The sequence below is a fragment of the Capricornis sumatraensis genome, chromosome 7, assembly GCF_032405125.1.
Source record: "Capricornis sumatraensis isolate serow.1 chromosome 7, serow.2, whole genome shotgun sequence".
Classification (NCBI taxonomy): domain Eukaryota; kingdom Metazoa; phylum Chordata; class Mammalia; order Artiodactyla; family Bovidae; genus Capricornis; species Capricornis sumatraensis.
Genome location: NC_091075.1, coordinates 95,593,842 through 95,609,716, shown reverse-complemented (window position 1 = coordinate 95,609,716; position 15,875 = coordinate 95,593,842). Strand labels below are relative to the sequence as shown.

General features: G+C 41.2%; 1 protein-coding gene across 1 annotated transcript in view; it reads right to left on the bottom strand.

Annotated features, from left to right (window-relative positions):
* Window positions 1–15,875, bottom strand: part of FRAS1 (Fraser extracellular matrix complex subunit 1) — a 317,287-nt gene that overhangs the window by 111,732 nt on the left and 189,680 nt on the right. The window contains exons 32-34 of the mRNA XM_068974976.1: window positions 11,420–11,534; window positions 8,997–9,134; window positions 6,425–6,457 (exon numbers count right to left, since the gene is read on the bottom strand). Coding sequence (XP_068831077.1) covers window positions 6,425–6,457; window positions 8,997–9,134; window positions 11,420–11,534 — 286 coding nt within the window. The remainder of the gene's footprint in view (window positions 1–6,424; window positions 6,458–8,996; window positions 9,135–11,419; window positions 11,535–15,875) is intronic.

Genomic DNA, 15,875 nt, shown 5'->3' with positions numbered 1-15,875 from the left:
ACACATACAGACCACACTAAACTCAGAATGTCAGAAACTTACATTAAAATCCTGGTTGTACTGTTTACCAGGTATAGAAACATGGGCAGATTACTACTATATTGATCCTTAGTTTTCTCAGCTTTAAAATGCTAAAATAAAACCTATGTTTACAATATTGCCATAAGGCTTAAATACAAGTAATACTGCAAATTGTTTAATAATCAAGAAGTCTAGAAATGAGCCAACAATGGGTTCTTTTCAACAATGACACAATACTAGAAAAAGAAATAAAAGGTGTCCAAATCAGAATAAAAGAAAATTGTCAGTATTTGCAGATGAAATATTATATATAGAAAACCTTAAAGACTTCACTAAAAAACTGAGAATGAATAAATAAATTCAGTAAAGTTGCAGGATACAAAATCAATACACAAAAATCTGTTGCATTCTGTACACTAATAACAAACCATTAGAAAGGGAAATTAGGAAAATAACCTCGTTTAGAGTTGTATCAAAAAATTAAACACGTAGGGATAAATTTATTAAAGGAAGTGAAAGACTTGTAATATGAAAACTATATGACACCAATGAAAGAAACTGAAGACACAAATACATGGAAAGATATTTCCTAATTCATGAATTAGAAGAATTAATACTGTCAAAAAGCGGTTCCCCTGGAGGGTCTTCATACATTTTGCTTTGAGATTGCAAAAAGTCAGACATGACTTAGAAATTGAACAACAATATGGTGATTATAATCATTAATCATTAATAATATCATTTGAAAACTGCTAAGTGTCCGACTCTTTGCGACCCCATGAATCGCAGCACGCCAGGCCTCCCTGTCTATCACCAACACCTGGAGTTCATTCAGATTCATGTCCATCGAGTCAGTGATGCCATCCAGCCATCTCATCCTCTGTCGTCCCCTTCTCCTCCTGCCTCCAATCCCTCCCAGCATCAGAGTCTTTTCCAATGAGTCAACTTTTCGCATGAGGTGGCCAAAGTACTGGAGTTTCAGCTTTAGCATCATTCCTTCCAAAGAAATCCCAGGGCTGATCTCCTTCAGAATGGACTAGTTGGATCTCCTTGCAGTCCAAGGGACTCTCAAGAGTCTTCTCCAACACCACAGTTCAAAATCATCAATTCTTCGGTGCTCAGCCTTCTTCACAGTCCAACTCTCACATCCATACATGACCACAGGAAAAACCATAGCCTTGACTAGACGTACCTTAGTTGGCAAAGTAATGTCACTGATTTTGAATATGCTTTCAGGGAGGCCTGGCATGTTGTGATTCATGGGGTCGCAAAGAGTCGGACATGACTGAGCGACTGAACTGAAGAGAATAAAGTTAAAGTTTTTATCACAGGAAAAACATTTACTAACTTTACATGGTGACAGATGTTAACTAGACTTATTGTGGTGGTCATTTCACAGTATATACAAATATCACTCATTATGTTGTACACCTGAAATACATCAACTGTATGTTTTACATACATACATATACATCAATTAAATCTCAAAAAAACCAACAGTGACAGAAGACTAAAATTTACTGTTGCTTCAAGTGTGATTTTTTAGCTTTCAAAGAACAAATGAATATCTGAGAATTTTAGGGAGATGACATTCTCTCTCACCAACATTTAGCCCTACGTGAACTATAATAGGACGTGTGGATGGTTGACTCTAACGAAATAGTCAATCCCAAGGAAACAGCAATGTATCCATGCCATTTATGGTCAATCACCTTCACTCTAGACCTATATAAGAAAGTGTGTCTCTATTTCACATCAGCATAGATGCCAGCTCTGATTCTGTTTTTGCTTACTGGCACTTAGCTTCTATCACACTTTGAACTAAAACTAGGATGCTGAGATCTTTCACACACAGCTGTCACAACTCACTCTCTGGGTCACAACACTTTTGCTTAAAGTAGCAAAGCATTCAATGAAAGGCTCTATTTTAGACTATGAAAAGTGAAAATGTTAGTTGCTCGTTGTGTCCAATTCCTTTAGAGCCCCTGGAATGTAGCCCACCAGGCTTCTCTGTTCATAGAATTCTTTACACAAGAATACTGGAGTGGGTAGCCATTCCCTTCTCCAGGAGATTTTCCTGATCCAGAGATCAAACCAAGGTTTCCTGCATTGCAGGCATATTCTTTACCATCTGAGCCACCAGGGAAGCCCATTCATTCATTAGCTGAGCATCATGTAGGGATGATTATAGGCATGCTTCAGAGATATTTCAGACCACTGCAATAAAGCGAATGCTATAATAAAGCAAGTCACATGAATTTTTTGGCTTCCTAGTGTATATAAAAATGGTGTTTATACTACATTGTAGTCTAATAAGTGTGCCATAGCATTATGTTAGGCATTATGCATGTACATTAAAAAATAATGTACATATCTTAATTAGAAAAATAATGTATTGCTAAATATGCTAGCTATCATCTAAGCCTCCAATGAATTATAATATTTTTTGCTGGTGGAGGACTTTGAGTCAGTGTTGATGGCTGCTGACTGATCATGGTGGTGGTTGCTGAAGGTTGGGATGGTGGTGGCAATTTCTTAAAATAAGACAATGAAGTTTGCTATACTGATTGAATCTTCCTTTTGCAAAAGATTTGAGTCAGTCTTCTCAAACCCTGATGCTGCTTTACCAACTAAGCTTTTTGTAATATTCTAAATCCTTCATTGTCATTTCAGTAATCTTTGCAGCATCTTTAATAGGAGAACATTTAATCTCAAGTGACCACTTTCTTTGCTAATTAAGAAAAAACTGGAATCAAGATTGCTGGGAAAAATATCAATAACCTCAGATATGCAGATGACACCACCCTTATGGCAGAAAGTGAAGAAGAACTAAAGAGCCTCTTGATGAAAATGAAAGAGGAGAGTGAAAAAGTTGGCTTAAAGCTCAACATTCAGAAAACGAAGATCACGGCAGCTGGTCCCATCACTTCATGGCAAACAGATGGAGAAATAGTGGAAACAGTGTCAGACTTTATCTTTTTGGGCTCCAAAATCACTGCAGATGGTGATTGCAGCCATGAAATTAAGATGCTTACCCCTTGGAAGGAAAGTTATGACCAACCTAGATAGCATATTCAAAAGCAGAGACATTACTTTGCCAACAAAGGTCCATCTAGTCAAGGCTATGGTTTTTCCAATAGTCAGGTATGGATGTGAGAGTTGGATTATAAAGAAAGCTGAGTGCTGAAGAACTGATGCTTTTGAACTGTGGTGTTGGAGAATACTCTTGAGAGTCAGTCCCTTGGACTGCAAATAGATCCAACCAGCCCATCCTAAAGGAAATCAGCCCTGAATGTTCACTGGAAGGACTGGTGCTGAAGCTGAAATTCCAATACTTTGGCCACCTGATGTGAAGACCTGATTCATTTGAAAAGACCCTGATGCTGGGAAAGACTGAAGGTGACAGGTTGGAGAAGATGGTTGAATGCATCACTGACTCAATGGGCATGAGTTTGAGTAAACTCCGGGAGTTGGTGATGGACAGGGGGGCCTGGCGTGCTGCAGTCCATGGGGTCACAAAGAGTCAGATACAACTGAGCGATTGAACTGACTGAACTGAAGAAACAACTCATTCATTAAAGTTTTATCATGAGATAGCAGCAATCAGACATATCTGACACTCCACTTCTGATTTTAGTTCTCTTATTATTTTCATATATGCAGTTACTTCCTCCACTAAAGTCTGAAACCCCTCAAAGTCATTCAAGAAGGTTGGAATGAACCTGCTTCAGACTCCTGTAAATGTTGATATTTTGACCTCTTCCCACAAATGAATGTTCTTAATGACATCTAGAATGGTGAATCCCTTCCAGAAGGTTGTCAATATATTTTGCCCAGTCCATCCTAGGAATCCCTATCTATGTTAGCTATAGCATCACAAATTGTATATTTTATATAATAAGACTTGAAAGTCAAAATTACTCCTTGATCTATGGGTTGCAGAATGGATGCTATGTTAATAGGCGTGAACACAACATTAATCTCATTGTACATCTCCATCAGAGCTCTTGGGCACCAGATATATTGTCAATAAGAAGCAATATTTCAAAAGAAATCATTTTTTTCCCAAGTAGTAGATCTCAAGACTGAGCTTAAAATATTCAGTGAGCCCTGTTGTACACAGATTTGCTGTCATCCAGGCTTGCCTGGAGAATCCCATGGACGGAGGAGCCTGGTTGGCTGCAGTCCATGGGGTTGCTAAAAGTCAGACACAACTGTGTGACTTCACTTTCACTTTTCACTTTCATGCATTGGAGAAGGAAATGGCAACCCACTCCAGTGTTCTTGCCTGGAGAATCCCAGGGACGGGGGAGCCTGGTGGGCTGCCGTCTATGGGGTCGCACAGAGTTGGACACGACTGAAGCAACTTAGCAGCAGCAGCAGGCTTTGTTGTTCCATTTACAGAGCCCAGATGGAGTAGATTTAGTACTTAATTCTTAAGGGCCCTAGGATTTTTGGAATGGTAAATAAGCATTGGTTTCAATTTAAAGTCACCAGCTGTATTAGCCTTTAACAATACAGCCTGTCCTTTCAAGTCAGGGACTGACTTTTCCTCTATAGCTATGAAAGTCCTAGATAGCATCTTCTTCTAGCGCAAGGCTGTTTCACCTACACTGAAAATTTGTTCTTTAGTGTCATGAATTAGCTAAGCTAGATCTTCTGGATAACTTGCTGCAGCTTTTATATCAGCACTTACAGCTTCACCTTATACTTTCATGTTATTAAGATGGCTTCTTTCCTTAATCCCATGAATCAACCTCTGCTAGCTTCAAACTTTTCTTCTGTAGCTTCTCACCTCTCTTACCTTTCACAGAATTGAGAGTTAGGATCTTGTACTGGATTAAACTTTAGCTTAAGGGAATGTTGTGGCTGGTTTAATCTTCTACCCAGGCCATTAAGACTTTTTTTCCTATCAGCAACAAGGCTGCTTTGCTTTCTTATCATTTGTGTGTTCATTGGAGTAGCACTTTTAATTTCCTTCAAGAACTTTTCTGTCGCATTTACAACTTGGCTGTTTGGCACAAGAGACCTAGCTTTTAGCCTATTTTAGCTTTTGACATTCTTTCCTTCCTAAGCTTAATTATTTCTAGTTTTTAATTTAAAGTGAGAGATGTGTGACTCTTCCTTTCACTTGAACACTTAGAGGTCATTGTGGGGTTATTAATTGGTTTAACTTCAATATTGTTGGGTCTTAGGAAATATGGAGGCCCCAAGAGAAGGAGAGCGATGGAGGAATGGCCGGTTGGTGAGACAGACAGAACACACACAACATTTATTAAGCTTACTGTCTTATATCAGCAAGTTTCTGGTGTCCCCAAAACAATCACAATATTAACATCAAAGATCACTGATCACAGATCACCATAACAAATACAATAATAATGAAAAAGTTTGAAATGTTACAAGAATGATCAAAATGTGACACAGAGACAGGAAGTAAGCAAATGCTTCTAGAAAAATGGCACTGAAAAACTTGTTCTATGCCGGGGTGCCACAAACCTTCAATCTGTAAAAAATGCAATATCTGTGAAGCACAATAAAGTGCAATAAAATGAGGCAGGCATGTGTGTCCCAATCACTATTTTGGGAACTCTATGCATGAATGCTGGAGAAGGCAATGGCACCCCACTCCAGTACTCTTGCCTGGAAAATCCCATGGGCGGAGGAGCCTGGTAGGCTGCAGTCCATGGGGTCGCAAAGAGTCAGACATGACTGAGTGACTTTACTTTCACTTTTCACTTGCATGCATTGGAGAAGGAAATGGCAACCTACTCCAGTGTTCTTGCCTGGAGAATCCCAGGGACGAGGGAGCCTGGTGGGCTGCCGTCTATGGGGTTGCACAGAGTTGGACACGACTGAAGTGACTCAGCAGCAGTAGCAGCATGTGTGCAAGCTGAGTTGCTTCAATCGTGTCCGACTCTGTGCAACCCTATGAACAGTAGCCTACCAGGCTCCTCTGTCCATGGAATTCTCCAGACAAGAATACTGGAGTGGGTTGTCATGCCCTCCTCCAGGGTTTGGAAGCTCTACACATATATAATTATTATTTATTATCCCCATTGATGGATAAGGCATGGAGGCACAGAAAGGTTAAGAAACTTTCTTAAAGCAGGCTGAACTTGAGACAGACTGGATTCAAAGTCTGAGATCTTAACCATTATTACCTCTTTTTAATAAATAATAGAACAAGTTGAAATTGGGCTTAAAGAGCTCTAATCTTTTGTATCCTTGGTGGAGCATTTTCCCTATGAATACAAAGTTGAACTATCACTATCTAACTAGCATGTGATTATTTTAGAAGAAACTTGTGTTATGTAACTTTTAAATAGCTCTTAGAAAATAGCTAAAGTAACAATGAAGAGAGAAAAAAGGTTTCTTAAAAGATTGTGATTAAAATTTTTACCTGTGAAGTGGAATTTCACCGATTCTGGGAGACCTGAGAGAACAGAAGACAGAAAATCATTATATTGAACATTTGGGGGCCAGAAATGGATGGAAAAAGTAAAATATATTAGGAGAAAAGTTAGAAAAATAAATTATTATGGTTTAAGGGGGGCTTCTCTGGTGGCTCAAATGGCAAAAAATCTGTCTGCAACCTGGGTTCAATCCCTGGGTCAGTAAGATCCCCTAGGGAATGGATACCCATGCCAGTGTTCTTGAATCATGGACAGAGGAACCTGATGAGCTACAGTCCATGGGGTTTAAAGAAAGATCACCAGATTATTTTCTAACATTATATTGAGTTTAATGATGCCAATATTAATTTTAAGTAACAAAAAGAACCACAGAGTGGAATAATGTTATATCACAGCAGTTAGAGTGATTTATAATAGATTCATTCAGGTCCCATTTTACCAGTACATAAAATCCTACAAATCGGTGAATGTGCGTAATGTCATATATCACTGGCAAGGCTTGCTGGTGGGTCAGTTTCACTGTAGAATTGAGTGATGCCTGGGACATTGATTTACACACTGTAACAGCGTGAGAGATTTATCTCGTGGCATTTATCCCATAGATTATATAGGATACAACTCTGCTCTCTCTAAAAAGGCTCCAGAAACATAGGTGAATATAGTGGATTTGGAAAGAACTTCAACCAGGTCTGACATATTTTCTTTTCCTCTAATCCCTGGATAACCTGAGTTTCTTATAAAAAGTAGGTCTTGTAAAGTTGGGGTTAGAGGACCATGAACATTTTCACTGGCTGTGAGTTATCTAGCTAGGAAACACTGGGGATTAGAGAAGGAAATGGCAACCCACTCCAGTATTTTTGCCTGGGAAATCCCATGGACAGAGGAGTCTGGCAGGTTACAGTCCATAGGGTCGCAAGGAGTCGGACATGACTTAGTGACTAAACACACACACAGACAATGAGGATACTCCTTAGAGAAGAGGTATATCCCAGTGCTTAGGAATTTTCAGTTTGAGTCAATTATCTTCTAGACAATTACATCTATATAAATAATGGCAGATATTACTTTAAAACTTTGCCATACTATAAAACATAACTCTAAAACTATTCAACCTGTGTTCAACTCACCATTAGAAATCACCAATTGTTCTGTATGATTCAAGCTACTATACAAAATAATTCTGTATATTAATTGTGTTGAAAGTGTGAAAGTGTTAGTTGCTCAGTCGCGTCTTACTCTTTGTGACCCCATGGCCTGTAGCTCAACAGGCTCTCCTGTCCATGAGATTTTCCAGGCAAGAATACTGGAGTAGGTTGCCATGCCCTCTTCTAGGGGATCTTTCCAACCCAGGGATTGAACCCCGGTGTCCCACATTGCAGGCAGATGCTTTACCTCTGAGCCACAAAGGACATAAATGTGTTAAAGATCATAAAGAAACAGGCTTCAAGATTTTTAGAGGCATACCAAAGCAGAGAAGTGTCAAGGCTGACCAAGAAGTTCATTTGGGTTTTTCCATAAGATAGTATGGAAAAATCTGAATGAATTTCTTGGCCATCCCAGTATCTAGGGAAAGAGACTTAAAACTTAGCAGCTTTGAATACTCAGTCAAAGGGAGACATAAGGGGGTGGCAAGGATAAGGCTGTCTTGACTTAATGGAAGGGCATACACTTGCCTGAATTAGAAATGGGAGTTATTCTCTTGGTCAACCTTTTCTTTTTTTAAAAGGTGTCTTTTGTCAAATCCTAGTTTTAATCCCAAAAGGTGCCTGCATGGGATCTTTCCCACTAGATTCCTCTCACACATGCCCATCTGCCATAGCCTCCTCTTCAAATCCTCTCTCTTCACTGCAGTCAAAGCGTTCCTTATGAAAAGCCAGCCTTCTGTATCTTAAAACCTCCACCAGGTTCTTGTTCTTAGGGTAAAGCTCCATGTCTCTGCAGGTACACAGGGCCCCTGCCCTCTCTCTTCCCATCCAGGCTCATCCCCACTCTGTTCAACCCTCCACATTCCAGACACAAAGACTTTTTTCAGTCCCCAGAAAGTCACATTCTCTCTCTCCCAGGGCCTCTGCACAGGGGTGTGTGTCCTTCTTTAGAATGTTCTCCCAACGATCCCAACACACACTCAGCCTAGTTAGCTTCTACCCACCCCTCCACCATCAAGACCTCCCTGAGGCAGCCTCCAGTGACCCTTAGTCTAGGTCAGACTTGCTACATCCAGTTCCGTATCTTTAGCCTGCATATCTTAGCCTTCCATATCTTTTATCTCAGCCTGCGACTGAACATCCCTTACTGAGGGATAAACTTTCTTATTTTTAGAACACGTATCTCAGCCTGCAATTAAACCTCCCTTAGTGAGAATATTTCTCAAATTTTGTCTCTATACCTAGATCCCCAAACTTGCCAAGATGCCTTTCTTTGCTCACCACTAGCTCTCCAAGGCCTCATTCAGGCCTTGCCACCTAGGAGACACAAAATAAAGATTTATTGAAAGTATGCCATGAAGCTTCACAGAGAGCAGTTTGGGCATCTCAAAATAGAGGGGAATAAAAGCATTACCAGCAAAGGAGAAGGCCCTGATCTCCTGGAGGTGGGGAGCTGCAGTGGGAGGACGGTACATGATGTTGCCCTGGTTAACATCTTCCTGGGAGAAATACCGGATGGGAGAGTGAGGCTGGTCCCTGTGCTCGATGATGCCTGGAAAGAAAGAGAGTCGGCATGAGCATCAACAGTAATTCTGATGGCTGACAATGATTAGAACCATAAAGCTGCCTTTTCCACTGGTGGAAGTCATCCTTCAGGAACAATTGCTCTCGGGTTGTTCTTGGCATAGTATTCTCTAGTTATTCAAGAAAGGGGTAAATCTGAAACCCAAATACTCTTGCCTAGGATTCGATGCAGGCTTCCCAGGTAGCTCAGCTGGTAAAGAAATTGCCTGCAATGCAGGAGACCCTGGTTTGATTCCTGGGTTGGGAAATTCCCCTGGAGAAGGGATAGGCTACCCACTCTGGTATTCTTGGGCTTCCCTGGTGGCTCAGATGGTAAAGAATTCATTAACAATGTGGGAGAGCTGGGTTCGATCCCTGGGTTGGGAAGATCCCCTGGAGGAATGGCAACCCACTCCAGTATTCTTGCTTGGAGAATCTCAATGGATAGAGGAGCCTGGTGGGCCACAGTCGATGGGGTCACCAAGAGTTGGACATGACTGAGAGACCAAGCACAGCACAGCACAGGACTCATTGCTCACAAGCAATAGTAAGATGCAAACTGCGGCCCTCTAATGCAGCCTAGCCAGGGAAATCCTCACTAGTCATAGACGGTGAACTGTAATTATGAGAGTCTCTCAATTAAATTCAAGTTCAAAGGTGGAAGTCGCTCCAAAATGGCACAAACCGGTCTCCTGGTGAGGCTGTAAAGACGTTTTTTCAACCCACTCTCTTTCCTTCAGAAACTCCATAGTCTCTGTGATGATTTCTGGCAACAATAACGTGGATCTTGATTATTCAAAGAACTGGATTATCATTAAGTTACAAATGTCTTAGGGGTGGAAGATACGCCTGTGGTTTCTAAATTTCACAGGTACGGAACTGATGGGCCTCCCTGGTGGTTCAGCTAGTAAAGAATCCACCTGCAATGTGGGAGACCTAGGTTCGATCCCTGTGTTGGGAAGATCCCCTTGGAGAATGGCTAACCCACTCCAGTATTCTGGCCTGGAGAATTCATCTGGGTGACTGATAATGCCACTGTAAATATATTTGGTTTTTTTCTTGAAGCTCACAGGGTATTAATATGTAGAAGCACTATGTGAACTTAAAGAAGTCATAAACAGTATTTATTACCTTGGTGAAAAAGAAAGAGGAGGAGTGACTTGCCCACGTGAGGGAAAACTGAGTTTGTGTGGGTCAGCCCCCGCTGGGTTGTCTGGCAGAGCTCCTTGTTCTTTGTGGTTGTTCAGTGCTAAGTTGTGTCTGACTTTGCAACCCTATGGACTGCAACATGCCAGGCTCCTCTGTCCTCCTCTGTCTCCTGGAGTTTGTTCTAATTCATGCTCATTGAGTCGCTGATGCTATCTAACCATCTCATCCTCTGCCGCCCTCTTCTTTTGCCTCCAGTCTTTCCCAGCATCTCAGTCTTTTCCAATGAGTAGACTCTTTGCATCAGGTGGCCAAAGTACTTGAGCATCAGCTTCAGCATCAGTCCTTCCAATGAACATTCAGGATTGCTTTCCTTTAGGATGGACTGGTTTGATCTCCTTGCAGTCCAAGGGACTCTCAAGAGTCTTCTCCAACACCACACTTTGAAAGCATCAGTTCTTCAGTGCTCAGCTTTCTTTGTGGTCCAACTCTCACATCCGTATGTGACTAGTGGAAATATCAGAGCTTTGACTATGTGGACCTTTGTCAGTAAAATGATACCTCTGCTTTTTAGTACACCGTCCAGGTTTGTCATAGCTTTTCTTCCAAGGAGCAAGCGTCTTTTAATTTCATGGCTGCAGTCACCATCTGCAGTGATTTTGGAGCCCAAGAAAATCAAGTCTGTCACTGTTTCCACTGTTTCCCCATCTATTTGCCATGAAGTGATGGGACCGGATACCATGATCTTAGTTTGTCCTTAGCACGTGCTGACTCTGTTCTACTCTCTCTCGTGATAGCCTCACCAAGGCAGGCTCTGTCCCTACAGGTGTGCTTAGATCTGTCCAGTTGTGCCCGCACATGGGCGGGGGAAGCTCAAAGAGTGATGAAGTTATTTGCACACTGTGCTCTCCAGTACAGCTCTGTCAGAACCAAAGCCGACAGATTCATCTCCACCTGTCCGACCACAGTGTCTCCCTCTCAGTTGGCTCTAAACTCAGAGGTGATGAATAACTGTTACTCCTTAAATCCTCAACAAGTAGAAGCAGACAGAATTCCAGAGCTTTTAAGGCTGGTCAATAATAGAAGACAAAGAGCATCACTCACAAGATCACTTACTGCCGGTCTTACCTTGATTTGGATGCAGAGGTAGAGTGATGTTGTATATTATCTTTCCGCTTGGCCTCTCAGAGTTTACAAAGGAGAGAGAATGAGGCTGAAGCACAGTCAGGCCATCTTCCCGAGCCTACACAAAATTTGAGGGGGAAGAAGAAAAAAATGGCGTGATGAAAACAAAAGCCAGAAGCAAAAGCAAAACCCATTAAAAAAAAAAAAAAACTTCCTCTGGATTTTTTAATTCATCACAGAGAGTAAAATTTTCTCTGAGAGTTCAAAAGAAGGATTGGTCCTCCCACATGGCAGACTTGTCCCTGCCTTAAGCATCTCAGAGGGTTACAGAGTTCTCTTCGGGTCTTGCACCTGACCCTTCTCTCCCCTGCCTTTGGCCTCCCGGGTTTATGCCAGCACATGCTGTGGGAGTCCCAATATAATCACTTATTCCTGGTTGGAGCTCACAGCGGTACATGTTTGGAAATAAACCATCACAGTTGGTGATTCTACTGTTCACAGCTGGATCCTCACAGCTCTATTCCTTTAATTTAATGGGCTAAGATGGTATGTGGTGAGAATTTCTCCCAACCCCCCAGCTTGCTGATGGGAACTGTGATACATTCTTTTCTTTAACTTTGATGGTTTCCAATGGCTAAGGATGAACTTGCCTCAAACGCCAAAGAGGCTCACCATTGGAGTTCAGAGGTTTAAGAGCTACGTGTTTATTAAAGCTTATAGAAATAGTATTTCCCTTTGTCTCCATTGTACTGTTCTAAAGAACCATATATTGCTTTCTGCTTCTAGCTTTCAGGACCCAGTGAAGGAGTCAAGTGAAATTAATCAGAAAGTCAATGTGTGTATGGCTCTCACTATCTATTCACCTGTGTGGGTTCACAACCCATTAACAGTGAAAACATTAAAAAAGAGAGAGAGATCCAGAATTTCATGACCAGGCTTAACATAGATTTGGGAACAGCAGCAAAAACAGACTGGAGAAGAGAAAATTGAAAAGGAGAGTGAACATGGGCCCTTTGCCTAGGTCACATATATTGATACTAAAACAGAACAAAAATATCTGGTTCATCCCAGGCTTTTTCTAATTGATCCCTGAAGGGTTAGAGTTTGACATGCTCTGCTGCTCTTTCATACTGTTCATAGACTCACTGGAAAAGATCTTGATGCTGGGAAAGAGTGAGGGAGAGAGGAGAAGGGGACGATACATGGTTGGATGGCAACACCATCAGTTTGGGCAAACTCCAGGAGATTGTGGAGGACAGGAAAGCCTGATGTGCTGCAGTCCATGGGGTCATAGAGTTGGACATGACTGAGCGACTGAACAACAAACTGCTCTTCCAAGCTCTGCTACTTTCAGAAGGAATTTTCCATCTAGAAAAGGAATAAGAAGGAAGTCTCATGGAGGAGGGCATGGTGTTCTTCGTTTTAACTGTGAAAAGACTGAAGGGTGCAGTTGCTTTCTAATTGTTCCCAAGCCATACTTGTCCTGGGGAGAGGCAGCACTTGCAGGCTAGGACAACCCCCTCCAGTACAGAGTCAAATTTCAAGTCATTGCTCAGGTCTGGAATGTAATGAGCAAGGAAAATCAGAATTGCAAATAGCAGCTGGTCTCTCTAGAATAAAATGGGGAAGGGCAACACAAGAAAACTACATACCCTATGCAAGGTGTTTACAGCCCGTGCATGTGTGCATACATCTGTAAACCCATACACATGTAGGCACAGGCACGTGGACAAAAAGTGTAGGTTGACTGCACTGTTCAATACTGTTTGCCCACTTTTAATCTCAAAACCATCAGAATAACTGAACATTCTCAAGGTATTATGGGATATTTTTGAAAATCTAGATGTCCCTAAAACAATAAAGTGATAAGAAAAGAGAATTACTATGAACACAGAATAATGGAAACGAGAAATGCATTATAGCCAAGAAAGCAGACATTTTATTACAGAATTTATTGATATAATTTCTTTACTACTAGAAATAGACACTAAGTAGAAAAAGCAAGGACTTGATTCTCTCAAGAAAGCAATATTGAGGTGGAGGTACATTAAAGCATAATCAATTTTAATATTGGCTATTTGGAATGTTCAATATTTATCAATGAAACAGTAAGAAATGCTAGATTAAATTTCATGGAAATCATTAGAGAAGACACTTTTCTATTAAACTATCTGTTAGCATAAGAAGATTACAGAATAATGGCTTTCATAATACCCATATTACCTCTGAATACATCCAGAAGCCAACCACGTCTCCCCATGACATTGCCACCACCCTGTGGGGAGCTAGATCCCACACCTGGCTTCCCACCGAGGCCTCCCACCTGCTCTCTTGCCCTCTCCTCAAGAGTCTACTTCTGCACAGCCACCAGTGGATGCCTTTAAAAAGGCCATTAGGCCTCTGCTCAACACCCTGCAATGGCTGTCCATGTTACTCAGAACACAGTTAAGTCCCTACAATGGTTGGTGTGGCTGGATACAATCTGTTCCCCTAGTCTGCACCACCCTCCACCCCATTAACTTTGCACACCTGCATTCATGCAGACTCCTCTTGCTTTCTACTCACTTTGATCCAGCCAGACTGATTTCCTTGCCGTTTATCTAAGCATGCTCCTAGCCTGATGCCTCTAAATGCATGGTTCCCTGGGTCAGGAATGCCCTTTCCTAAGGGATTTGCACAGCTCTCTCTCTTCCTCACCTCCTGCAAGTCCTTCTTTAAATGTCATTGTCTTAAAGTTAGCCCACCCTGACAACCTTATTTAAAATTACAACCTAGGTCTCCCCTGCTACATTTCCAGCCCTCTTGACTCTGATCTACTTTTACTTTTATCATAGTGCTTCTCCTTAACATGCTACAGGAGAGTTATTTATTTTGTTTATAACTTATTGTCTATTCATATAAACTCCATGAGAACAAAGATTTTAGTTTGTTCATGGATCTCAAGCACAGAGTTGTACAGTACATGGGAGTGCTTGATAAAAATTAACATTGTAAATCAACTATATTTCAATTAAAAATGAATACAGTCTGTATTATGTGATCACTCAATCTCCAATGTCTTCCATAGAACTTGGCATAAATTAGGGGTCCAAAAGCATTTGTGACTGAATAACTCAATGAACGGAGAGGTAGACACTTACTCTCAAACACATACATGAATATACCATATATGAATTTAGCATATGTATTCATAATGTGTCTACAAATATGTACAAAACTTGTGTGGCTAGGTGAACCCAAATCACTGAATTGAGAATGCACTTTTGTCACAGATTAGTTTGTATGTCCTACAGTAATGGCCCTAATTAATGTCAAAAGAAATATAAACCATGTATATTTTAAGAAATGAAATGATAGCCTGATCACATTTTATAGTAGGCTAATCTCTGTGATACACTAAATTACACAGGATAGACCTAACTTGAGACCCTCAAGGTTAAGTGTGTTTAAACATTGTTAGAGGTTCCCAGCCACAGAGCGGGAATGACGCCATCTTTGTGGCTCCTGGCCCATTTATTTTCCCTTCAAAACTCAAAATAACACTGCATTAGCATTTGGCAAGAAATGTGCATGCACATTTTCTTTACACTTTAGAGAAAATTCTGATCCAAGTTCCTCTAGTCAGAATGATGAATTATAGACTTTATAGTGTTGCTGAATTATGATTTCTTTAAATTATGGTTTACGGTGGAAATTCCTACACCAGCTATTCATTAAATACTTTCTGTTTCCCCTTTTATGTCTCTGTCACGTTCCGGACCCATAATTTCTGAAACTCTACCTGCTGTCTTTGTTGCGATTCAGGGCTGTTTTACCACTTTGGAGTGTAATTATGTGGACGCTAACTAAAACGTGGATCTCTGATGATTCACTGACAAGGACTTCGTGCTTGTGGCTCTGTCTAGAAGGGGGTGGGTTCTGGCATTACATGTCCTGTAGATATAGGGTTATGGTGGAACTGCTAATTGTCTGAACTAAGCTTCATGTACTAATTTAGCTGTCACCTTGTTTCAAACTTTTCCATGAGTCCACACTCCTTCCCACACAAAGCCCCTCTGTGATCCAGCTCACAGACCTCCACACCCCCAGTCTCCTCTGCCTGTCTTATGTCCCCAGTCCTATTGAATTGTTGGCAATTTTCCCAACAATCATATTGTCTCTCTCCTCTGGGTCTTCATATGTGTTCTTTCTATGCTTGGTGATGCCCTTTGCCCTCACCCCTCAAATCCTTCCAACCTGTTTCCCCATCCCCAGACTTTTTGAATATTTTCTACTTGTCTTTCTGGAGTCAGCATAGACATCACTTTTACCAGGATACTTTTATAACAGAAGTGAAAGTTGCTCAGTCGTGCCCGATTCTTTGCGACCCCATGGACTGTATAGTCCATGGAATTCTCCAAGCCAGAATATTGGAGCAGGTAGCCTTTCCCTTCTTCAAGTGGTCTCCCCAACCCAGGGA